Here is a 26,829-nt window from a genome sequence, read left to right on the forward strand (position 1 = left end):
GAGAGCAGCATTCACACAATTCTCTATTTAATTGGTGACCTCTAGAGGTACTAACTCCAGGCTACAATGTAAATGGTTTCAGTAGAGTTGCTGAGATAATAGCCCTGAAAAGACCTCCTTCCTGCCCTTGACTCCTAACACTTTAGTCCACTTCCATACTCTGCTTCATCCTCCCTTCCTAATCAGGCAATCAAATGTTATCCATTTCTATGTATTCTTTGTAATTTACATGTATGAGCAAGTAAGTTTGTATGTCCTTTTTGTTGTACTTTTTTCACTTTTTTTAAAAAAGCAATGCTTCTTTAACTTAATATATCTTAGGGAGACTTCATATTAATAACATACTCTTTATTTATTTATTTATTTTAACATATTCTTTTTAAAAGTTGCATAGTAGTAGTTGACTATATAAATGTACCATAATTTATTTAGTTCTTATGCATGTTTAATATGTACTGCTTGATATTTAAGGTATCCACAATATTTTGCTTTTGCTTAACTGTGAGTATATAACATTCCTGGAACTCCCAGGTCCAAGTATGTACTCAGTAGATATTACCATATTGTCTCAAATAGAGGTTATGACAGTTTATACTTGTGCCACAATTTATGATAGTATTCTTTCTCTCACATTCTTATCAAAGCAGCATATAATCAAACTTTTGAACTTTACCAATTTACTAGGTTAAAAAATGGTACTCCAGTAGTATTTTAACGTGCATTTTTAGCTGCTTCCAACATCCAGTATAATAGATTTCACTCCAGGTTTTTCATTAGAACAGTCAATCTTTTTTTTTTTTTTTGGCTGTGCTGTGCAGCATGTGGTATCTTAGTTCCCCAACCCACAATACAGCCCATGTCCCTTGCAGTGCAAGAGTGGAATCTTAACCACTGAACTGCCAAGGAAGTCCAAGAATGGTCAGTCTTAACAGGAATAATTTCATATGCTAAAGGTTTGCTTTTCTTCAGGCAGGATGTGTTACAGTTCTTATTGGAAAAAAGAACTTATATTTTTATCTATTAAAAGTTCCTTTTTCAAGGAAGCATCTGATAATTATTTGAGTAATTACTGTTAATTTTTTTAGTCATGTATTAAAATGTAATTTTCACCAGCAAAATTCAATTCAAAAATTATTTTACAATAAATTAAAAATATTTTTAAGGAGATCTTTTTAAAAATACCATGGGGTTTTTACTTAAGTCATATTGATAATTATTCAGAACTTTGGTCCACATGTGTTTTACATGTTCAGAGAGAAGAGACCTAAAGTAAAGTAGTAGCAATTTTATTTTCGTAATATCTGTGGGAGGGACAATTTAATTTATGTAGTATATGGGGAAATATGAAGTATTAAATGCTTAAATAGAATGATACTCTTAAATAGTTTATTTTATATTCATTTGCTGAACTAAAACAAGATTGCTCACTTTGTAGGGTTGACTTACCAAGATTTTTTTTTTTTTTTTTTTTTCAGGTTGAATTTCAGGCAGGATCTGAAGGCCGACTTCTTCCTCAGCATTATCTAAATGATCTTGATAGTGCTCTAATCCCTGTGATACATGGTGGGACCTCCAACTCTACTAGTTTACCATTAGAAATAGAATTAGTATTTTTTATTATAGAAAATCTTTTTGAGTGAAAGAACTGAGTTGTATTATATATTACAAATTGACCTGTTAAAACTAACTCCAGCACTAAGGCCGAAATGCCACAAACACTAAAAGAAAATATGTTTGATGTTTGAAACTTGGAAGCTTTGCTTTTTAGGCAGGAATGATCTTCTAAAAATCATTAGCACAATATTTAAATCTCAAAAAAATGGAAGAGATCCACAGTTTTTGAAGCTTTACACTTCACAAGTACTGGAAAAGACAAGGATTTCTTTTGTCCTTAAGAAATTTGTAGCATTTACTGTGGTGTTTAAATGCTAAAGCCAAAGTATCTGCACTTTTATGCCAAGAACGATTTTAGTGAAGGCTCCTTTCAGATGTAACCTTATGAGGGAAATACCTGTTTTGTTTATATGCCAGTTAAATTACTGGTTTCTAAAGTCTGTTAAAAATGTATTTCAATGGCACAGACCAGTTTTCAGATCTTACACTTATATGATAATTCTTTGAATAAAGCAGATTAGCTTATTTGTTTAATTGGAGTGGAGACCTACCTCCATGATTAGATAAAGATTATTTGCATTAAAATCAGAATTTTGCCTTTTTTTCTTTTCAAATTATTATTTTATATATATATATATATATGACTTTCTGTTGATTAAATGGGTATTCTTAAAATAATTGTGGGTGCTTCAGGATTTTTGTGCTTCTATATTTAAGTATATTGTTTTTATAGCGAGAACGTGATTTGGTATGTGTTTTATAAATCTTTAATAATTTATAAATAGGTGATATTTTTGTATTGCAGTGCATTATTTTTCCTCCTTTCCTCCCAAAGTATACCACTGTATATACCACTTCTGAGAGTGACTGACGACAGGCCAGATGACCCTTGAAGTAGTCATTATGTAGCAATAAATGAAGCCTGAAACAGGTGTTTTTTAACTTATCCTTGAAACCTTAGAAGTTTCTTGGCAAGTCTGCATATTTTCATTGACACCAATGTATTAAATATAAATTTAAATGGAACTACTTACTTTTGCATACTTTAAATTCTTTCTATGGTAATTATTTTTTTATAACAGGATACTAACATAAGTTAAAGTCTGTATTTGAAACTGTTACAAAACTTTCTTCTTTACTTCAAATAGCAAAAAAATTTTTAAGTTCATTGTGTTAAAAAAAATCATATTTTGGTTAATCCTGTCATTTAAGTTATATAAAATATAATCATTATTTTAATGTTTTTAAAAAAAATTCTTAAATGGAATATATATGTTTTTGTATCAAAAACACTCCTGTGTCTCATGAAAAAAAAACTACACTAAATAGCCCTGTTTTAAGAAAAGTATCTATGAAGCATCTCAACTTGAAGACAAAGTCAGGGTTGTAATAACTCAGGATCTTAGGTGTCAGGCTAGGAGAGACAGAATTTGAATCAGTTTGGTCATATGGTTCCTACTAAATCACATCTGTAGTACTAGCCAAAGACATGGCATGAAGGAAAATATCAGTCTTCTGGAAGTAACTACTTCACAAACAATGTAAAATGTTGCAGATATTAAATAAAATAGCAACATGTAATTTGTGAAATTTGTTGATATCATATAAGATAAAATCAAATGCATATCAAACTCAATGTTTTCTTTATATATTATCTATTTTACAGTATAAGTTAACTGTACAGTCTATGAATACTGAATTTACTTTAAAATAACCAGAAGGTAGAGGGCTCTTCCCATGATGGGATAGCTTTGGAATTGTTTCCATCAAGTCTTTACATTTAATAAAAATTGGAGTTACTGTATCTTTGGAGGCACTATTCTTTGTAGATAAATGTTTCTGAATGCATTTGTCATGTTCTTCATTGATACTTAATTTAAAATTTTAATTTTTTTAAAGATGAAGAAATAGAATGGTTCTTTGTACTCAATCTGCAATGATCTATTTTTGGTCTATGCCTTTTAAGAGTACTGTTTTTCTCTGAATTTTGAAATACACGAAGTAAAATTTAGCCCATTTGTTTTTTGCAGCCATCTGGCAGATTTTCTGTGTCTATATGCTTGCTATACACAGAGCACTTTATTAAGCTTCATTGATTGAAAGATGAATAAACTAGTTCTTTCCCTCTTGGAGATGAATGTATAAAGCAGATAATTAACAAAGAAAAAGTAATTTGCTAAAATAGCAATACGACTTTTGAGTAGCTGGTTGGAAAACAATCCAGGAGGATAGCTGTACCAAAAAATGAGAAGGCATGGGCATTAAACTTGGCTTGGCAAGAATTGAACATCTGAAGAGTAGATAATACGTCAAAACATTGAATTTTCCCTCTTAAGGCAATTTAAAGAGTCTTCTGTGTTGTGTGAATATCTTATCTTATAATTTAATCATAAAAGAAGTAGCCTGACTATGGTGTTTCAACAGCCTAGATTTAAATATTGTTTTATAAGAATACAACTTTTTTTTTAACAGCAAGCATAACTTTGATAACTTGACTCAGACATTAAAAGAAAATATCTTGAAATAAACCAGAAACCTCTGAACAATCCTAGGTTTTAATTTATTCTTTTGTGGTTAAAATAATGGTTCATATATAATATATACATTAAAAAGTCAGAAATGTTAAAAACTTATCAATGTAAGTTTTCCTGCCGACCTTGTATGCATCTATCTTCTCACTCTGCAACCTCAATAAGAAGTGATTTTTATTATTGTGTATCTTTCCAAGGTTTAGGTACAGTAGAAGCAAATAGGAATATGTATTTTTATTTTTTCCCCTCATTTTTTATACAAAATATAGTGTGCTGTTTACAATGTCATCTCCTTAATTACTTTTGATTTATGTGGCTTCTACTTAGAATCTTAAAAGTTTCATTGCTTCTCAAACCACTATTTGATTGATAAGAGCAATCTTAATTGCAGAAAGGCAAGAAGAATATCCATTATTGGGATTATGACCATATGTTTCAGTTAGGAGGACTATTTTTCTCATAACAAATTTTTACAAAAATACTTCCAGGGTTATTTTTTATTTGAGCTATATTTAAAACCTTTATTTATTTTTTTTTCTACTCAACACTAAGCCTCACCATCTAAATTTATCTTTTACCACTTAATTGACACATTGTTTTTTGCTTTTTACATCAGATTTTTAGTATGTTTAAATCTTCTCTTTATAGTCTGTGTTTTGGATTTAGCTTAGCTTGGAATGATACACAATATTTAACACCGTTTGGAAAACATCTGCATTCGCATTGAGAAAATTAAAGCCATATTTTCATATTTTTACAAATGAAGAAATAGGTCTAAATCAAGTGCTTTATTATGAACCTCTGAATATAAAGTTGTTTTTTTCCCCTCCTTGTGGTAAAATAAGATGCTAGCCAGCCTCCAAAATAGCCCACAGTGATCCCTGCCTGTTGGTATTCACACCCTTGTGTAGTCACTTCCCAGCTTGTACCACTGTTGGTGTTTGTGACTAATAGAATGTGGAAGAAGGGATGGGATGTCATTTCCAGTATTATGTTATAAGAGTTCTGTGGCTGCCACCTTTGGTGCATTTCTCCCCACCTCTCCCTCCCTGTCTGTCCCTTTCTCTTTCTCCTCTATTGAGTCACTCATTCTTGGGAAGTCAGCTGCCAGGAAAGTGGAAGGGGATCCCTCCAACCCTAGTCAAGACTTCAAATTGCAGCCCCAACCACAATTTGACTGCACCCTCCCAAGGACCACCCAACTAAGCAGTTCTTAGATTTCTGAATCTCAGATATAAATGTCTGTTGTTTGTTGTGTTTTTATTTTAATTGGAGGACAATTATTTTACAATATTGTGATGGTTTTTGCTATACATCAGTATGAATCAGCCATAGGTATACATGTGTCCTTCCATCCTGAGCCCCACCTCCCCCCTCCCTCCCCACCCTATCCCCCTAGGTTGTCACAGAGCACCGGCTTTGGGTGCCCTGCTTTATGCATCAAACTCAACACTGGTTATCTGTTTTACGTATGGTAATTATATGTTTGAGTACTATTCTCTCAAATCATCCCACCCTTTCCTTCTCCCACTGAGTCCAAAATGTCTGTTGTTTTAAGCTGCTACTTTTTCTGTTGGTTAATTACATAAAGCAACTAATATTAGGTAACTGAAACAAAATACTGATATCTTACAGCAGCTCTAAATAAAAATTTCTAAAAAAAAAATTGCTCTGACAAAATTAAGCATAATTCTTATCATTTACGGATTGCATGCCACAAGGAGTATGTGCTAAGTGCAGAGAATACCACGAGAAAGAGTAGGTGTGGCCATGTAGGAACAAAGATGGAACTGTGGGAAACTTTCTCTTTCTCCAAATTGCTTGTCAGGATATTTAGAGTATGCCTGACTTCCCTGGTGGCTCAGATGGTAAAGCATCTGCCTACAATGTGGGAGACCTGGGATCGATCCCTGGGTCGGGAATATCCCCTGGAGAAGGAAATGGCAACCCACTCCAGTATTCTTACCTGGAAAATCCCATGGACAGAGGAGCCTGGTTGGCTACTGTCCATGGGGTGACAAAAGAGTCGGACATGACTGAGTGACTTCACTATCTATCTATATCTTTGCTAAAAACAACCAAAGCTGATTAAAATACAAAAAGAATCTTAAAACCTCTTAAGGTTTTAAGAATCTTAAAACCTCTTAATCTTAAAAAGAGATTTTAAGACAGTATGGAACATCCAGTCAAAAAATAGAAGTGAGCATAGGGCCCTAATATGATAGCCTAATGGGGTAAGGGGGAAAGATATCAAAGTTCAAGACCCACACAAGATGATGAATCTAACAGGAATTGTGAACCTAACAGAAGAACTTCCCTACAGTAATCTGAGATTCCCTCAAAGGGTTTTGGCCTTTGGATGAAGATGAACCAGAAATATAAATTATGTAAAACTACAGCCAAGTTTAGAATTGCCTACATCACCCAAAGATTCTTAAGCATTCAACTTGCTTTAAGGTGGTCGCCCACTGGTGATGCCTCCTTCAGGTGCTAGGTGGAACAGAACTGTAAAGTCTCTCCATAGAAAGTTATTGTAGGTCTCAAATTAATTTTCAAATATAGTATCTATTAGCACACAGTAAACACACACACATACACACACACACACAACTGAAAAGGCACATGAGGGAACCAGATTCCAGAAGCAGCAATTAGTAGAAACAGGTAAATTCGTATCATCTTAGATATTAAATTTATGCTTTCTGTGTTTAAAGAAACAAAGTGTCAAGTACCTGTAGACAATGGGAACCTAAAAAGTGATGGAGCTAATTTGGGAAATACAAATGTTGCAAGAATATATAAAAATTAGTAAATAGGTTTAATGGCAGAATGGAATACAGCCAATTGGAAGGCTGTATAGTCTGGAGTGTAAATCAGTAGGTGGCTCATAATCCCAGCCAGTGGTTTGATCAGTTTTGATGTCAACTGCCATGTGCCCTGCTTCAAGAGGGCAGCTCGTCTTTTGTGAATTTTTGTACATAAGTATTTGTTACAGATATTTTAGCAAATGCTTTCTCTTTCTCTTGCTTGTGCATATCTTGGCTGGTGTTACAGAAAAATAGTGTAAACATTATTTCCTTACTGGGGAATGAGGGTTTTTTCTTTTTTTTGTAGTGTGTGTGGGTGGGTGGGTACGGGATGGTTTATGTTGAATGCTTAGTTTTTCTTCTGCACGAAACATCATGTTGTGGGATCTTTAGGAAACTTCATACTGTACGAATAAGAAAATAAAATATTTGAAACTTGAAAAAAAAATCAGGAGAAATTAATCAGAATCACAGGTCATACTTCCACAGACAACTCATCTCATTCCACTCCTAGAGGAGGAATACATATAAATCTCACCACCTCTACCCAAATTGGGTTAATTAGAACTTATCTTTATACCATTTATTGCTATTTAAATATTTAAATATGTCATCAAAAGCAGCTCCAAACTATCAGGTCAGTGCCCATTTTTCACATTCTAATCTTCATAAAGCCCTGTACATCATCTTTCTTCAATGTATCATGTACCCTTAACACATGAAACCCTTCCTTTGTGGGAAAAAAACAAAATATGCAGGATATAAAATCAACACACAGAAATCCCTTGCATTCCTATACACTAATAATGAGAAAACAGAGAAATTAAGGAAACAATTCCATTCACCATTGCAATGGAAAGAATAAAATACTTAAGAATATATCTACCTAAAGAAACTAAAGACCTGTATATAGAAAACTATAAAACACTGGTGAAAGAAATCAAAGAGGACACTAATAGATGGAGAGAAATACCATGTTCATGGATTGGAAGAATCAATATAGTGAAAATGAGTATACTACCCAAAGCAATTTATAGATTCAATGCAATCCCTATCAAGCTACCAACAGTATTCTTCACGGAGCTAGAACAAATAATTTCACAATTTGTATGGAAATCCAAAAAACCTCGAATAGCCAAAGCTATCTTGAGAAAGAAGAATGGAACTGGAGGAATCAACCTACCTGACTTCAGGCTCTACTACAAAGCCACAGTCATCAAGACAGTATGGTACTGGCACAAAGACAGAAATATAGATCAATGGAACAAAATAGAAAGCCCAGAGATAAATCCACGCACATATGGACACCTTATCTTTGACAAAGGAGGCAAGAATATACAATGGATTAAAGACAATCTCTTTAACAAGTGGTGCTGGGAAAACTGGTCAACCACTTGTAAATGAAACTAGAGCACTTTCTAACACCATACACAAAAATAAACTCAAAATGGATTAAAGATCTAAATGTAAGACCAGAAACTATGAAACTCTTAGAGGAGAACATAGGCAAAACACTCTCCGACATACATCACAGCAGGATCCTCTGTGACCCACCTCCCAGAATATTGGAAATAAAAGCAAAAATAAACAAATGGGACCTAATTAAACTTAAAAGCTTCTGCACAACAAAGGAAACTATAAGCAAGGTGAAAAGACAGCCTTCAGAATGGGAGAAAATAATAGCAAATGAAGCAACCGACAAACAACTAATCTCAAAAATATACAAGCAACTCCTACAGCTCAATTCCAGAAAAATAAATGACCCAATCAAAAAATGGGCCAAAGAACTAAATAGACATTTCTCCAAAGAAGACATACAGATGGCTAACAAACACATGAAAAGATGCTCAACATCACTCATTATCAGAGAAATGCAAATCAAAACCACTATGAGGTACCATTTCATGCCAGTCAGAATGGCTGCGATCCAAAAGTCTACAAGCAATAAATGCTGGAGAGGGTGTGGAGAAAAGGGAACCCTCTTACACTGTTGGTGGGAATGCAAACTAGTACAGCCACTATGGAGAACAGTGTGGAGATTCCTTAAAAACTGAAAATAGAACTGCCTTATGATCCAGCATTCCCACTGCTGGGCATACACACTGAGGAAACCAGAATTGAAAGAGACACGTGTACCCCAATGTTCATCACAGCACTGTTTATGATAGCCAGGACATGGAAGCAACCTAGATGTCCATCAGCAGATGGATGGATAAGAAAGCTGTGGTACATATACACAATGGAGTATTACTCAGCCATTAAAAAGAATACATTTGAATCAGTTCTAATGAGGTGGATGAAACTGGAGCCTATTATACAGAGTGAAGTAAGCCAGAAAGAAAAACACCAATACAGTATACTAACGCATATATATGGAATTTAGAAAGATGGTAACAATAACCCTGTATACGAGACAGCAAAAGAGACACTGATGTATAGAACAGTCTTTTGGACTCTGTGGGAGAGGGAGAGGGTGGGATGATTTGGGAGAATGGCATTGAAATAACGTATAATATCATATATGGAACGAGTTGCCAGTCCAGGTTCGATGCACAATACTGGATGCTTGGGGCTGGTGCACTGGGACGACCCAGAGGAATGGTATGGGGAGGGAGGAGGGAGGAGGGTTCAGGATGGGGAACACATGTATACCTGTGGCGGATTCATTTCGATATTTGGCAAAACCAATACAATATTGTAAAGTTTAAAATAAAAAAAAATAAAGTTCATGGTCTAAAAAAAAACAAAAAGTAATCACATATTTACTATAAAATTTTCCAAACACTTAAAAGTAGAGAAAATCTTAATAATATGAAATTCCATGTACTCTTCCTATAACAATCCTCAAATTCAAAAGTTAATCAAGATTTTCCACTTTTGCTTCATTTACCTTTTGATTTCTTTGCTGGAGTATTTTCAAGATAATCTAGGACATCATTATCTCATGCCACTTAGTCCACTTGCTGTGCTGTGCTTAGTCATGTCCGACTCTTTGTGACGCCATGGACTGTAGCCCACTAGGCTCCTCTGTCCATGGGGATTCTCCAGGTAAGAATACTGGAGTGGGTTGCCATGCCCTCCTCCAGGGGATCTTCCCAACCCAGGGATCAAACCTAGGCCTCCAGCATTGCAGGCAGATTCTTTACATATTCCACTATATAGTTCTAAGAAATGGACAGTGAAGAGTAAATTTGACCCAGTTACTATAAAAATCTATAAAAATATTGCCCCAATATGGTGATCAACAGGCCATAAAAACTTTTGTACTGCAACTGGTATCTAGAAAGTGAAAAGACAACCTGCGGGACTTCGCTGCTGGTACAGTGGATGAGAACCGGCCTGCCAACACAGGGGACACAGGTTTCATCCCTGGGTTGAGAAGATTCCACGTGCTGTGGAGTAAGCAAGCCTGTGTACCACAACTGCTGAGCTTGAGCTCTAGAGCCCTTGAGCTACAACTGAAGCCAGCGCGCCTAGAGCCTATGCTCCACAATAAGAGAGGCCACTGCAGTGAGAAGCCTACACACCACAACTACAGTAGCCCCCACTCTTCGCAACTAGAGAAAGCCCACGTGCAGCAAAGACCCAGCACAGCCAAAAATAAATTATATAAAAGCCTGTAAAATGAAAGTATTTGTAAATCCTTGCAAAGAATTTTTACAATTCAACAAAATCTCCACAAATAACCTAATTTTTTAAATGTGCGAATAATTTGAATAGACACTTCATGCTGCTGCTACTGCTGCTAAGTCGCTTCAGTCGTGTCCGACTCTCTGCAACCCCATAGATGGCAGCCCACCAGCTCCCTGGGATTCTCCAGGCAAGAACACTGGAGTGGGTTGCCATTTCCTTCTCCAATGCATAGACGATATATAAAAAGCCAATAAGCACTTAAAAATAGTTCAGCATTATTAGTCACTAGCAATACACAAAGATCACAATGAGATGTTACTTCATATTCATTTCGATGACTATAATTAAAATTATTCTAAGTATTGGCAAGGATGTGGATAAACTGGAACCCTCATACATTGCTGGTGGGAATGTAAAATGTCTTATGTAGCTGCTTTGCAAAACTGGCAATTCCTCAAAAAGATAAACATAAGAGTTACCATCAGATCAGATCAGTCGCTCAGTCGTGTCTGACTCTTTGCGACCCCATGAATCGCAGCACACCAGGCCTCCCTGTCTATCACTCCTGAGTGAACTCCAGGAGTTCACTCAGACTCACGTCCATCCAGTCAGTGATGCCATCCAGCCATCTCATCCTCTGTCGTCCCCTTCTCCTCTTGCCCCCAATCCCTCCCAGCATCAGTCTTTTCCAATGAGTCAACTCTTCGAATGAGGTGGCCAAAGTAATGGAGTTTCAGCTTTAGCATCATTCCTTCCAAAGAAATCCCAGGGCTGATCTCCTTCAGAATGGACTGGTTGGATCTCCTTGCAGTCCAAGGGACTCTCAAGAGTCTTCTCCAACACCACAGTTCAAAAGCATCAATTTTTCAGTGCTCAGCCTTCTTCACAGTCCAACTCTCACATCCATACATGACCACTGGAAAAACCATAGCCTTGACTAGATGAACCTTTGTTGGCAAAGTAATGTCTCTGCTTTTGAATATGCTATCTAGATTGGTCATAACTCTCCTTCCAAGGAGTAAGCGTCTTTTAATTTCATGGCTGCAGTCACCATCTGCAGTGATTTTGGGGCCCAGAAAAATAAAGTCTGACACTGTTTCCACTGTTTCCCCATCTATTTCCCACGAAGTGATGGGACTGGATGCCATGATCTTCGTTTTCTGAATGTTGAGCTTTAAGTCAACTTTTTCACTCTCCAATTTCACCTTCATCAAGAGGCTTTTGAGTTCCTCTTCACTTTCTGCCATAAGGGTGGTGCATCTGCATATCTGAGGTTATTGATATTTCTCCGGCAATCTTGATTCCAGCTTGTGTTTCTTCCAGTCCAGCGTTTCTCATGATGTACTCTGCATAGAAGTTAAATAAGCAGGGTGACAATATACAGCCTTGACGTACTCCTTTTCCTATTTGGAACCAGTCTGTTGTTCCATGTCCAGTTCTAACTGTTGCTTCCTGACCTGCATACAAATTTCTCAAGAGGCAGATCAGGTGGTCTGGTATTCCCAACTCTTTCAGAATTTTCCACAGTTTATTGTGATCCACACAGTCAAAGGCTTTGGCATAGTCAATAAAGCAGAAATAGATGTTTTTCTGGAACTCTCTTGCTTTTTCCATGATCCAGCTCCAGCGGATGTTGGCAATTTGATCTCTGGTTCCTCTGCCTTTTCTAAAATCAGCTTGACCATCTGGAAGTTCACGGTTCACATATTGCTGAAGCCTGGCTTGGAGAATTTTAAGCATTACTTTACTAGCGTGTGAGATGAGTGCAATTGTGCGGTAGTTTGAGCATTCTTTGGCATTGCCTTTCTTTGGGATTGGAATGAAAACTGACCTTTTCCAGTGCTGTGGCCACTGCTGAGTTTTCCAAATTTGCTGGCATATTGAGTGCAGTACTTTCACAGCATCATCTTTCAGGATTTGGAATAGCTTAACTGGAATTCTATCACCTCCACTAGCTTTGTTCGTAGTGATGCTTTCTAAGGCCCACTTGACTTCATATTCCAGGATGTCAGTGATCACACCATCGTGATTATCTGGGTCATGAAGATCTTTTTTGTACAGTTCTTCTGTGTATTCTTGCCATCTCTTCTTAATATCTTCTGCTTCTGTTAGGTCCATACCATTTTTGGCCTTTATTGAGCCCATCTTTGCCTGAAATATTCCTTTGATATCTCTGATTTTCTTGAAGAGATCTCTAGTCGTTCCCATTCTGTTGTTTTCCTCTATTTCTTTGCATTGATCGCTGAAGAAGGCTTTCTTATCTCTTCTTGCTATTCTTTGGAACTCTGCATTCAGATGCTTATATCTTTCCTTTTCTCCTTTGCTTGCTTTTCGCTTCTCTTCTTTTCACAGCTATTTGTAAGGCCTCCCCAGACAGCCATTTTGCTTTTTTGTATTTCTTTTCCATGGGGATGGTCTTGATCCCTGTCTCCTGTACAATGTCATGAACCTCATTCCATAGCTCATCAGGCACTCTATCTATCAGATCTAGTCCCTTAAATCTATTTCTAACTTACACTGTATAATCATAAGGGATTTGATTTAGGTCATACCTGAAGTCCAAGGTAAGGAGCATTGGCTGCGCTTTGCTGGAGCAGCCGTGAAGAGATACCCCACGCCCAAGGTAAGAGAAACCCAAGTAAGACGGTAGGTGTTGCAAGAGGGCATCAGAGAGCAGACACACTGAAACCATACTCACAGAAAACTAGTCAATCTAATCACACTAGGACCATAGCCTTGTCTAACTCAATGAAACTAAGCCATGCCCGTGGGCAACCCAAGATGGTCGGGTCATGGTGGAGAGATCTGACAGAATGTGGTCCACTGGAGAAGGGAATGGCAAACCACTTCAATATTCTTGCCTTGAGAACCCCATGAAGAGTATGAAAAGGCAAAATGATAGGAAACTGAAAGAGAAACTCCCCAGGTCAGTAGGTGCCCAATATGCTACTGGAGATCAGTGGAGAAATAACTCCAGAAAGAATGAAGGGATGGAGCCAAAGCAAAAACAATACCCAGCTGTGGATGTGACTGGTGATAGAAGCAAGGTCTGATGCTGTAAAGAGCAATATTGCATAGGAACCTGGAATGTCAGGTCCATGAATCAAGGCAAATTGGAAATGGTCAAACAAGAGATGGCAAGAGTGAATGTCGACATTCTAGGAATCAGCGAACCGAAATGGACTGGAATGGATGAATTTAACTCAGATGACCATTATATCTACTACTGAGGGCAGGAATCCCTCAGAAGAAATGGAGTAGCCATCATGGTCAACAAAAGAGTCTGAAATGCAGTACTTGGATGCAATCTCAAAAATGACAGAATGATCTCTGTTCATTTCCAAGGCAAACCATTCAATATCACAGTAATCCAAGTCTATGCCCCAACCAGTAATGCTGAAGAAGCCGAAGTTGAACGGTTCTATGAAGACCTACAAGACCTTTTGGAACTAACACCCAAAAAAGATGTCCTTTTCATTATAAGGGACTGGAATGCAAAAGTAGGAAGTGAAGAAACACCTGGAGTAACAGGCAAATTTGGCCTTGGAATACGGAATGAAGCAGGGCAAAGACTAATAGAGTTTTGCCAAGAAAATGCACTGGTCATAACAAACACCCTCTTCCAACAACACAAGAGAAGACAATACATGGACATCACCAGATGGTCAACACCGAAATCAGATTGATTATATTCTTTGCAGCCAAAGATGGAAAAGCTCTATACAGTCAGCAAAAACAAGACCAGGAGCCGACTGTGGCTCAGATCATGAACTCCTTATTGCCAAATTCAGACTTAAATTGAAGAAAGTAGGGAAAACCACTAGACCATTCAGGTATGACCTAAATCAAATCCCATATGATTATACAGTGGAAGTGAGAGTTACCATATGAACCAGCAATTCCACTCCTATGTATATACCCAAGAGAAATACATCCACATATTATACTTCCACCCAGAATTTTGTACAAGAGTGTCTATAGCAGTCAAAATTCGCTAGTAGTCAAAAAATGGAAACAACGCAGTGGCCCATCCATTAATTCATGAATGGACAAATAAATGTGGAATATGCTAACAATGAAAATTTATTTGGCCACAAAAAACAATAAAAAGTACTGATACATGCTACCATAGTGATGAACCTTGAAAACCTGCTAAGTGAAAGAAGCCAGTCACAAAATACTGTATGAGCTCATTTAAATGAAATGTCCAGAATGGGCAAATGCATAGAGCCAGAAAGTGGATTAGTGGGTTCCAAATAGGAAAAGGAGTACGTCAAGGCTGTATATTGTCACCCTGCTTATTTAACTTATATGCAGAGTACATCATGAGAAACGCTGGGCTGGAAGAAGCAGAAGCTGGAATCAAGATTGCCAGGAGAAATATCAATAACCTCAGATATGCAGATGACACCACCCTTATGGCAGAGAGTGAAGAGGAACTAAAAACCCTCTTGATGAAAGTGAAAGAGGAGAGTGAAAAGGTTGGCTTAAAGCTCAACATTCGGAAAACGAAGATCATGGCATCCGGTCCCATCACTTCATGGGAAATAGATGGGGAAACAGTGGAAACAGTGTCAGACTTTATTTTTTGGGGGTCCAAAATCACTGCAGATGGTGATTGCAGCCATGAAATTAAAAGACGCTTACTCCTTGGAAGGAAAGTTATGACCAACCTAGATAGCATATTCAAAAGCAGAGATATTACTTTGCTAACAAAGGTCCGTCTAGTCAAGGCTATGGTTTTTCCAGTGGTCATGTATGGATGTGAGAGTTGGACTGTGAAGAAAGCTGAGTGCCGAAGAATTGATGTTTTTGAACTGTGGTGTTGGAGAAGACTCTTGAGAGTCCCTTGGACTGCAAGGAGGTCCAACCAGTCCATCCTAAAGATCAGTCCAGGGTGTTCATTGGTAGGACTGATGCTTAAGCTGAAACTCCAATACTTTGGTCACCTCATGCAAAGAGTTGATTCATTGGAAAAGACCCTGATGCTGGAGGGGTTGGGGGCAGGAGGAGAAGGGGAAGACAGAGGATGAGATGGCTGGATCGCATCACCAAGTCGATGGACGTGAGTTTGAGTGAACTCCAGGAGTTGGTGATGGACAGGGAGGCCTGGCGTGCTGCGATTCATTGGGTCGCAAAGAGTCGGACACGACTGAGCAACTGAACTGAACTGAAAGTTAGGAAAAAATGGGGAATGACTGCTTTGGATGATGAAAACGTTCTAAAATTGTGGTGCTGGCTGCAGAATGCTATGAGTACAGTGAATTGTAAATTGTACCCTTTAAATGTGTAACATTTTCTATCATTAGGAAATGCAGATCAAATACAAGCCAATCAATTATGTCTCCAGAAAGATTTTTCTTTAAGTGAAGTCATTGAAGTTTAGTGTTTCCTGAAACTCAAGAAATCTTTTTATCTTGAGAAAATCCAGCCTAATTGAAGACCCAGTGAGATAATTACAACTCGTCTGGACTTAACGTATGTTAAAATCTGAAGAGTTGGGCGAGAAGGACTGCCTGTGTCCTTTGTGTAACGTGTGCTATTTGTTATCCTAATTTTACAATTGACAGAGTAGAATTAGTTACAGTACTAGAATATGGCAGCGATACGTTGCTAATTCTCATCAGTCTGATTCCACCGGCGCTTTTTCCAATCCCAGTTTGGTTGTGGAAAGGAGTTAAGGAGGGCAAAAAAGGCGCTGGGTGGGAGACTCACAGTGTTTCTAATGAAAACCGTCAGTGAGAAGAGGAAAACAAAAATTTTGACTTAGCATTTCAGCCTCCTCATGCAGAAACACTCATTTTTATGAAGCTATGATTTCATGTCATTTTTTAGGATGTTATCAAATTAAAAAGAAAAAATATATCGAACTTTGGAAATTCGTACCCCAGTGCAGCAACTTAGCGTCTCAACCCAGCCTCCGTCTTCCCTGACGAGACGTTCTAGAACTACTGTGACTACTTTGCAGAAGAGCAAGTCGCGCGACAATTGGACGCGAACTACAGCCAGCAAGACGGCGCACCCGCGAAACTCGAGCTGCAGCCTCTGCGCGTGCGCATTGCTCCTCGGCCTCTTCCGCCTCCGTCTCTCAGGCCACTCCTCTTAGTCTGTCGAGTCGGGTTTTCTCGCCACAGGTGACGGGTCATCAGCGGTGCCCACCCTCGGCGCCTGCGCAGACTGAGGCTCACTGTCACCATGACAGCGACCGCCGGGGGCCCTGGTAAGCGGGGTTCCCCAGGCTCGGAGTCTGAGACCGTGCTCCACACTGTTGGCTTGCAGTGAGTGGACATTTTCTCCGGCCCGGTGCCGTAGTTGGGGGCCCTTTGAGAGTCTCCTCTGGTGGCACTCCTTCCTAGTTTGGATCTTCGTGGTTCGCGTTCTCCACGTGTGCCCGTAATCAGCTGGCCTAGAGTCTTGGTTCTCAGTGTGAGCGTTAGCGAAAAGCTTTTGGGGTGTTCAAGAATGGCAAGAATATTGTGTCTTTTTGTAAAGGATTTCTTTTTTTCAAAAGAGCAGTTTTAGTTTCTTAGGAGTACTAAGTGACAGACCTGGAGGTTCTCCATTCAGCCCTACCTGACATAGGCATGCGTGCTCAGTCGTGTTGGACTCTGCGAACCCGTGACCTGGGATCTTGCAGGCAAAAATACCGGAGTGGTTTGCCATTTCCTACTCTTAGGGACAAATACATAGCTTCCCATTATCAGCCTTCCTCTTCAGAGTGGTACTTTTGTTATAACTCTGAGCCTGCCTTGATGTATCACAATCACTCAAAGTTCATAATTTACATTGTTCACTCTTGGTGATGCAGATCTGTGAGTTTAGACAAATATATAATGAATGACATGGTCCATGGTAGAGTACCATACAAAATAGTTTCACTGTCCTAAAAATCCTTTGTGCTTTACCTACTTATCTTCTTCCCCCCAACCCCTGAAAATCAGTGATCTTTCTGTTGTATCCATAGATTTTTTTTGTGTTTTCCAGAATGTCATGTGGTTGGAATCAGAGTACATCGGCTCTCCACATTGGCTTTTTTTCACTTAGTAATGTGTGTTTAAGCTTTCCCCATGTCTTTTATAGCTTGAGAGCCAACAGTAATAATTCTGTTGTGTGAGTGAACCACAGTTTATCCGTTCATATTCTGAGAGAGATCTTGGTTGCTTCCAAGTTTCAGCAGTTGTAAATAAAACTGCTATAAACCTAAGTGTGCTGTAAATAAAACTACTAAAAACATTAGTATGCAGGTTATTGTATGGATATAAGTTTTCAACTCCTTTGGGTAGGTATCAAGGGGGTGATTTCTGGATTGTATGGTTGGAATATACTTAGCTTAGTAAGAAACCAGCAAGCTTTATTTTAAAGTGGCTATACCGTTTTGCCGGAGAAGACAATGGCACCCCACTCCGGTGCTCTTGCCTGGAAAATCTCATGGACAGAGGAGCCTGGTAGGCTGCAGTCCATGGGGTCTCAAAGAGTCGGACACGACTGAGCGACTTCACTTTCACTTTTCACTTTCATGCATTGGAGGAGGAAACGGCAACCCATTCCAGTATTCTTGCCTGGAGAATCCCAGGGACGGTGGAGCCTGGTGGGCTGCCGTCTGTGGGGTCGCACAGAGTCGGACACGACTGAAGCGACTTAGCAGCAGCACCATACCGTTTTGCATTCCCACACAATGAGTGAAGATTCCTATTACTCCATATCCTCACCAGCATTTGATATACTAGTGTTCTGTATTTTGGCCATTTTAATAAGTGTGTAGTTATACCCTGTTGTTTTAATTTGTGTTTGATGAAAAGTGATGTGGAGCACCTTTTTATATGGTTGCCATCTATCTTCTTTGTTAAAATGTCTGTTAAGGTCTTTGCCCCCCCCGCCTTTTTTTTTTAATGGGGTTGTTTTCTTACTGTTGAGTTTTAAGAGTTCTTTATATATTTAGGTTAATAGTCTTTTATCATATATGTTTTTTGCAAATGATTTCTCCCAGTCTGTGGCTTGTCTTTTCATTCTCTTGATGTTATCTTTTGCAGAGCACAAGTTGCTCATGTTAATGAAGTCCAGCTTATCCATTATTTCTTTCATAGATGGTGCCTTTAGTGCTATATCTAAAAAGTCTGCTGTACTGAAGGTCATCTATATTTTCTTCTATGTTATCTTGTAGGAGTTTTATAGTTTTGAATTTTACACTTAGATCTATGATCTGTATTGAGTTAATTTTTGTGAAGGTATGAGTTCTGTGTCTAGTTTTTTGTTTTTTTTTTTTCGAAAAGAAAAAATTTGTTGAAAAGGCTGTCTTTTCCCCATTGTATTGCCTATGTGCCTTCATCGAAGATCAGTTACCTCTATTTATGAGGGTCTATTTGGGGGGCCTCTCTGTTTTGGTCCTTTGACTTATTTATTTATTCTTTCACCAAAACAACACTGTCTTAATTGCTATAGCTTTATAGTAAGCCTTGATGTTGGATAGAGTTATCACTTTGTTCTCCTTCAATATTATATTGACAATTCTGAGTTTTTGCCCTCCACATACACTTTCGGACCAGTTAGTTAATAGCCACAAAATAATTTGGTGGGATTTTGATTGGAATTGCTTGAATCTATAGATTAAGTTGGGAAGAACTGACATCTTGACAGTAGTGAGTCTTCCTATCCATAAACATGGAATATCAATCCATTTATTTAATTCTTCTTTGATTTCATTCATCAGTTATCCTCATGTAGATCTTTACATATTTTGTTAGCTTTATACCAAAGTGTTTTGGTTTTGTGGTTTAATGTAAATGCTATTGTGTTTTCAACTTCCACTTACTCATTGCTGTGTAAATAGGAAAACAGTTGACTTTTTTTGGGGGAGGGGGGTCTGCACTAGGTCTTCATTATGACACGCAGGCATATAAAAATAACTCTTAAGTAACATTCTGGTTGCATCCATGTTGCTGCAAATGGCATTTTGTTCTTTTTATGGCTGAGTAGTATTCCATTGTATATATGTGCCACATTTTCTTTGTCCATTCATCTGTCCATGGACATTTAGATTATTTCCATAACCTGGCTATTGTGACTAGTGCTGCTATGAACATAGGAGTGAATTTTTTTTAATTTTTGTTTCTTTGTTTGTTTGTTTTCTACACCACACAACATCTTTAGTGGGATCTTTAGTTCCCCAACCAAAGATCAAACCCATGTCCCCTGCGTTGGAAGTGCAGAGGCTTAACCACTGGACTGCCAGAGAAGTCACATATCTCAAAAACTTCATTTTTAACAGCCACATCAATTATATATTTTATCATGAGGATAAACTGTGATTTAATTACTTCCCATTGTTGGACATTTCTGTTTTAGCCAATAATTACTGTGTCTTTTTAAGATCTATAAGTTAAACATTTTTAAAATGATGACCATATATTTTCTTTCATCTGAGTCTGAAAGGTCTGTGACTAATGCATATGCTATAAAGGGACATGTGTGTTTCTGTAAGAGACTGCTTGGGGGATAGTGGATACCACAATTAACTCTCCCCTTTCTTTATTCTGTAACCCAATACACAGAGTGGTCACTAAGTTCCATGAATATTACTTAGAAGTTATTTTTATATACACCCCTCCATTCTCTTATCAAATTTTATTTTCTTTCAATGTCTTGTCAGCAGTTTATAATGGCCATCATTAAGTTTTTAAACTGTTGTTATATAGAATTAATAAACAATTAATGTAAGACACACAGTCATGCATAGGGAATCTGTAGTTATTTGGTAGGTACTTAAATGTTCAAAACAATGAACAAAAATTGGGGAGGTAAGGTTATAGATAACTCTTACTGTTTTTCAGCCTTTTCTCCTTGTTATGGGGGCTTCCCCGGTGGCTCAGACAGTAAAGAATCTGCCTGCAATGCAGGAGACCAGGGTTCGATCCCTGGGTTGGGAACGTCCCTTGGAGAAGGAAATGGCAACCCACTCCAGTATTCTTGCCTGGAGAATCCCACGGACAGAAGAGCCTAGTGGCCTACAGTCCAAGGGGTTGCAAAGAGTCAGACACGACTGAGTGACTAACACTTTTCACTTACAGTGGAATATGGCATTATATGGAGTAGAACTGATTCAAGTATTTTAGTCTTAACTAAATTAACTCACACATTTTAATGCCTAATTAAAAAAAAATCTGGTCTGCCAAAAAGTAGTCGAAAGATACAGGAATTATGTATATTTGTACATGCTAGAGAAATCTAAAAATACTAACTCAGAATTTACTTAGTCACTCATAAGTGTTGCTGACACTCATAGTTTGGGACAGGGGAGCCTGATGGGCGGCTGTCTATGGGGTCGCACAGAGTCGGACACGACTGCAGCGACTTAGCAACAGCAGCAGCAGCATGCTTAAATGTTGGGCTTCCCAGGTGGCGCTAGTGGTAAAGAACCTACCTGTCAATGCAGGAGACGTAAGAGACAGTGGGTTTGATCCCTGGGTGGGAAAGATCTCCTGGAGGAGAGCATGGCAACCCACTCCAGTATTCTTGCCTGGAGAATCTCATGGACAGAGGAGCCTAATGGACTACAGTCCATAGGGTCTAAAAGAGTCAGACACAACGGACTCGATTTAGCATGCACGCATACTTAATGTATAGTTTAAAATTCTAATGGTTATTATAAATATAGAATGGAGCCTCAGGTGGAGAGTTTAAGTTCTACAAAATTTTGATGTTTTAAATATAGCTTTGGCTTTACATACATTTTACTTAATTATGGGGCTAGAATTGGAGAAGATACCATGTGAAAATTCCTGCTTTAAAATATCTGCTTCTTAACAGTTTTTTTTCTTCCTGCATTTTTCTTTACATGTCTCAGGCTCAGACTATACTAAATGTTTACCAATTATTACTTACATCATATATAGCATGCGTGCGTGTATACTCAGTCGTGTCTGACTCTTTGTGAGCCCATGGACTCTAGCCCGCCAGGCTCCTCTGTCCATGGGATCCTACAAGCAAGAATACTGGAGTGGGTTGCCATTTCCTATTCCACATTTATAGCATATTTAACCTAGATAGCATATTCAAAAGCAGAGACATTACTTTGCCAACAAAGGTTCATCTAGTAAAGGCTATGGTTTTTCCAGTGGTCATGTATGCATGTGAGAGTTGGACTGTGAAGAAGGCTGAGCGCCGAACAATTGATGCTTTTGAACTGTGGTGTTGGAGAAGACTCTTGAGAGTCCCTTGGACTGCAAGGAGATCCAACCAGTCCATTCTGAAGGAGATCAGCCCTGGGATTTCTTTGGAAGGAATGATGCTAAAGCTGAAACTCCAGTACTTTGGCCACCTCATGCGAAGAGTTGACTCATTGGAAAAGACTCTGATGCTGGGAGGGATTGGGGGCAGGAGGAGAAGGGGACGACAGAGGACGAGATGGCTGGATGGCATCACTGACTGGATGGACGTGAGTCTGGGTGAGCTCCCGGAGTTGGTGATGGACAGGGAGGCCTGGCGTGCTGCGATTCATGGGGTTGCAAAGAGTCGGACACGACTGAGTGACTGATCTGATCTGATATATATATATATATCTCTTTATACTTGTCACATCTTAATGTGTGCCGAGTCACTTCAGTCATGTCCGACTCTTTGTGACCCTACAGACTGTAGCCCACCAGGCTTTACTGTCCATAGGATTCTCCAGGCAAGAATACTGGAGTGGATGGCCATGCCCTCCTCTAGGGGATCTTCCCTACCCAGGGATCGAACCCTCATCTCTTGCGTCTCTTGCATTGGCAAGCAGATTCTTGACCACTAGCGCCACCTGGGAAGCCCATCTTGATACTGGTTCTTAATTTTTTTAAATCTTTTCTCAGTTTTATTGCTTTGTTTTTCTCCATCAACGTATGCTGTGCCCTTTTTATTTAAAAATACCCTATAAAATTATTTTTAATATGAATGCTGTCATTTTAGGATCTTGGAGTGAAAATATACTGGAATATTTTCTGAGAAATAACCAGATCACAACAGAAGATGGCGCCCAAATCGTCTGGTACCATGCAGCTAACCACAAGGTGCAAGTGAACGAGGCACTGAGAAGTAAGTCAGTATTCCTTGTACTTAGATGAATTCAATTTTTTTTTTTAATCTGGTCATATTTTCAGGTACCAGAGTCTTAGGTGATTCAAGTGTAAATTCTTGGCTAACATAAACATTCTTATAAAAGATCTCATTTTATTTACAAAATGAACAAATTTTCCTAATGGAAGAATTTTCTCATTTTCCAGAAATGATTTACCTTTACTATGCCTTATTTAAAGTTCTCATGTATTATTACATTTGCTTATATATAGTAGTGATTTAAGTAAAATGTTTAAGATCAAGATTGTATGTTGTACGTATTTCTGTGTCTTTCACAGCTTACTCAGGAGAGGCTCAAAAATATTTGTTGAATGGATGAATGAAGCCATTGAATGCTAATTTATAATGCCTTGGGCAGTATTTATGCCTGGGCTAGAAACCAAGCCTTTGGGTTTGCTAACTCCATCTGTTATCTTATATAGATGAACACTATAGCAGTTGAGTTAGCCTTTTCCTGTGAAGTACCCCATTTTGGCTACAGCAGTGCAAGAGAATGAAGGTGTATCGTCAGAGGTATGGGGCATAACTTGAAGTGCCCTGTTCCAACAGAAAGATTTCCTTGTAATCTCATATTTTATTGTAAAAATTTATAAATTTACACAATTTACACATCCAACTCAATTGTGTATCTGGATAATGTATCTGAATAGTTTCTTTTATTAAAAAGCTATTATTTTCAGTTGCTTTTCAAAGGGAAGAAATTTGTCTACTAATATTTAATGCCTTATAATTAAAACAGTGTCTAGCACATAATACCTAACACTGGTTTTTTAATAAATAAATTTTAGCAGAAGCAATGCTTAAGGAAAACATTGATTAATGGCTTCCTGAAGCTGAAATGAATAGGGGCTGGGGAGTAAATGCTATTGGGTACAGGTTTCATTTTGGAATGATAAAATTTTCTGGAATTAGATGGTGATGATGGTTGCACAGGGCTTTCCAGGTGGCTCTAGTGGTCTTAGAAAAGGCAGAGGAACCAGAGATCAAATTGCCAATATCCGCTGGATCATCGATAAAGCAAGAGAGTTCCTGAAAAACATCTATTTCTGTTTTATTGACTATGCCAAAGCCTTCAACTGTATGGATCACAATAAACTGTGGAAAATTCTTTAAGAGATGGGAATACCAGACCACCTGACCTGCCTCTTGAGAAACCTGTATGCAGGTCAGGAAGCAACAGTTAGAACTGGACATGGAACAACAGACTGGTTCCAAATAGGAAAAGGAGTACGTCAAGGTTGTATATTGTCACCCTGCTTATTTAACTTATACGCAGAGTACGTCATGAGAAACGCTGGGCTGGAAGAAGCACAAGCTGGAATCAAGATTGCGGGAGAAATATCAATAACCTCAGATATGCAGATGACACCACCCTTATGGCAGAAAGTGAAGAGGAGCTAAAAAGCCTCTTGATTAAAGTGAAAAAGGAGAGTGAAAAAGTTGGCTTAAAGCTCAACATTCAGAAAACGAAGATCATGGCATCCGGTCCCATCACTTCATGGGAAATAGATGGGGAAACAGTGGAAACAGTGTCAGACTTTATTTTTGGGGGGCTCCAAAATCACTGCAGATGGTGATTTCAGCCATGAAATTAAAAGACGCTTACTCCTTGGAAGGAAAGTTATGACCAACCTAGATAGCATATTCAAAAGCAGAGATATTACTTTGCCAACAAAGGTCTGTCTAGTCAAGGCTATGGCTTTTCCAGTGGTCATGTATAGATGTGAGAGTTGGACTGTGAAGAAAGCTGAGCGCCAAAGAATTGATGCTTTTGAACTGTGGTGTTGGAGAAGACTCTTGAGAGTCCCTTGGACTGCAAGGAGGTCCAACCAGTCCATCCTGAAGGAGATCAGTCCTGGATGTTCATTGCAAAGACTGATGCTAAAGCTGAAACTCCAGTACTTTGGCCACCTCATGCAAAGAGTTGACTCATTGGAAAAGACTCTGATGCTGGGAGGGGTTGGGGGCAGGAGGAGAAGGGGAAGACAGAGGATGAGATGGCTGGATGGCATCACTGACTGGATGGACGTGAGTCTGGGTGAACTCTGGGAGTTGGTGATGGACAGGGAGGCCTGGCGTGCTGCGATTCATGGGGTCACAAAGAATCGGACACGACTGAGCGACTGAACTGAACTAGTGGTAAAGAACGGCACTGCCAGTGCAGGAGATGTTAGAGAAACGGACTCAATCCCTGAATCTGGAAGATCCTTGGAGGAGAGCATGGCAACCCACTCCAGTGTTCTTGCCTGGAGAATCCCATGGACAGAGGAGCCTGGCATACTACAGTCCATAACGTTGCAAAGAGTCGGACATGACCGAAGTGACTGAGCACACACGCACGCATGATCATTACACAACCTTCTGAATATTCTGAAAACCACTAAATGGTATGCTTTAAAAGAGTAATTTTATAGCTTGTGAATTATATATCAATTTTTAAAAATAAAAGAATAGGAAGAAATGTATCTATTATTTGCAGACAATATAGTTTTATATTTAGAAAATCAAAAAGATTCTACAGCTAAATGATTGTTATTCATAGGTTGATATAGACAATCTCAACCTTTTGACAATATAAAAATCAAAGCAGAAAATAAATTGGATTTCTATGTAACAGGTAAAAATTTGGAAGCAATCTGTAAAAATTTTATGGTTTGTAATAGTAAATGTAGAAGTCTCAGACCTAGAAATAATTTAATTAAATATGACTACTTCTAGCCTTGTTTTAAAAATAATCAATGGAAGTCATTTCCAATTGCTGCAGTCTGCTGTTGATCTGGGAATTTTTCATAGGTTACTTAGTTTTCAGATAATATCCTCTTTACTTTCTCCTAGTCAACCAGAACCCCAAGTTTTATAATTTGGGGTGTACTTTTTATCAAGTCCCTTTTTTCAGTCCTGGCTAATCTAGCAATTTCTTTCAAACACAAAGGAAAAAAAACAGGTTCTTGGAGACATGTATTACACTGCTTTATCTCATTTCTTCCAGAATATTTAAATTTAGTACAACTGTTATTAATGAAGCTGTTTCTGTTTTCATTAATATGTGATATTGGATTTTCAACAATGTCTGTGATTTAAAGCAAAGTACAGGAGGAACAATGTAGGAGTGCCATTTGTGGACGTAAGAGTTGCATCGTCAGCACAGCTGATCTCGGAATAAGCAAAATTGTTTACAAAAGTTATTACATATGATGTTATTTTTTGTTATAACATTTCTGCATGTAGATTTTTAAAATGTATATTAAAAGAAATGCTGGTTAAAAATAGAAATTATTAAATCTCTTTGAGAATAAAAAATGTAGTATTTTTAAAAAACCTTTGTAACATTTAGGAAAAGTGTGACTATAGTCATCAACTAAATGTATTAATAAAAATATAGTAAATTGTTGCATTAGGGATGTAAACAGTATAAGCAAGATAGATAATTTTAACTTCATTTCTATAAACATATTGTCTGGCTCTTGTCAAAAGTTGGGGCTCCTGTGGTTGGAGTGTTAATCTTGATGTGCAGACTTCTTCCTGTGACTCTCCCTGAGATGGGAAACATGGTGACCAGGCAGTCTCCCAAAGCAGAGGCATACCCTGACCTTCAAAAGCCTTCTACCCAACAGCAATTGGTGGGAGAATAGCGAGAGAGGCTGGGCATCTCACATACATGTCTCCAGGCCAGGCTTCCCTCTCTTCTGAGCACTAGTCTATACAACTTTTTATTTGCTCTTTTCTTCACGCTTACTCCTTGGAAGGAAAGTTATGACCAACCTAGATAGCATATTCAAAAGCAGAGACATTACTTTGCCAACAAAGGTCCGTCTAGTCAAAGCTATGGTTTTTCCTGTGGTCATGTATGCATGTGAGAGTTGGACTGTGAAGAAGGCTGAGCGCTGAAGAATTGATGCTTTTGAACTGTGGTGTTGGAGAAGACTCTTGAGAGTCCCTTGGACTTCAAGAAGATCCAATCAGTCCATTGTGAAGGAGATCAACCCTGGTGTTTCTTTGGAAGGAATGATGCTAAAGCTGAAACTCCAATACTTTGGCCACCTCATGCGAAGAGTTGACTCATTGGAAAAGACCCTGATGCTGGGAGGGATTGGGGGCAGGAGGAGACGGGGACGACAGAGGGTGAGATGGCTGGATGG

The 26,829-nt window shown here is 38.4% G+C and overlaps 2 protein-coding genes across 9 annotated transcripts in view; both read left to right on the forward strand.

Annotated features, from left to right (window-relative positions):
* ZFYVE16 (zinc finger FYVE-type containing 16) overlaps positions 1–7,241 on the forward strand; it is a 54,426-nt gene extending 47,185 nt beyond the window's left edge. For all 7 annotated transcript variants that reach the window (XM_070373056.1, XM_070373057.1, XM_005904538.3 and 4 more), the window contains one exon: positions 1,476–7,241. In XM_070373056.1, the coding sequence (XP_070229157.1) occupies positions 1,476–1,640 (165 nt within the window). In that variant the 3' untranslated portion in view covers positions 1,641–7,241. The remainder of the gene's footprint in view (positions 1–1,475) is intronic.
* Positions 7,242–16,660: 9,419 nt separating this feature from the next.
* Positions 16,661–26,829, forward strand: part of FAM151B (family with sequence similarity 151 member B) — a 33,909-nt gene continuing 23,740 nt past the window's right edge. The window contains exons 1-2 of one of the 2 annotated variants that reach the window (XM_005904539.2): positions 16,661–16,805; positions 22,523–22,648. In XM_005904539.2, coding sequence (XP_005904601.1) covers positions 16,781–16,805; positions 22,523–22,648 — 151 coding nt within the window. In that variant the 5' untranslated portion in view covers positions 16,661–16,780. Of the gene's footprint in view, positions 16,864–22,522; positions 22,649–26,829 lie in introns of both variants that reach the window. The other variant, XM_070373061.1, reaches the window with a different exon arrangement.

This window comes from Bos mutus, chromosome 7, assembly GCF_027580195.1.
Source record: "Bos mutus isolate GX-2022 chromosome 7, NWIPB_WYAK_1.1, whole genome shotgun sequence".
Classification (NCBI taxonomy): domain Eukaryota; kingdom Metazoa; phylum Chordata; class Mammalia; order Artiodactyla; family Bovidae; genus Bos; species Bos mutus.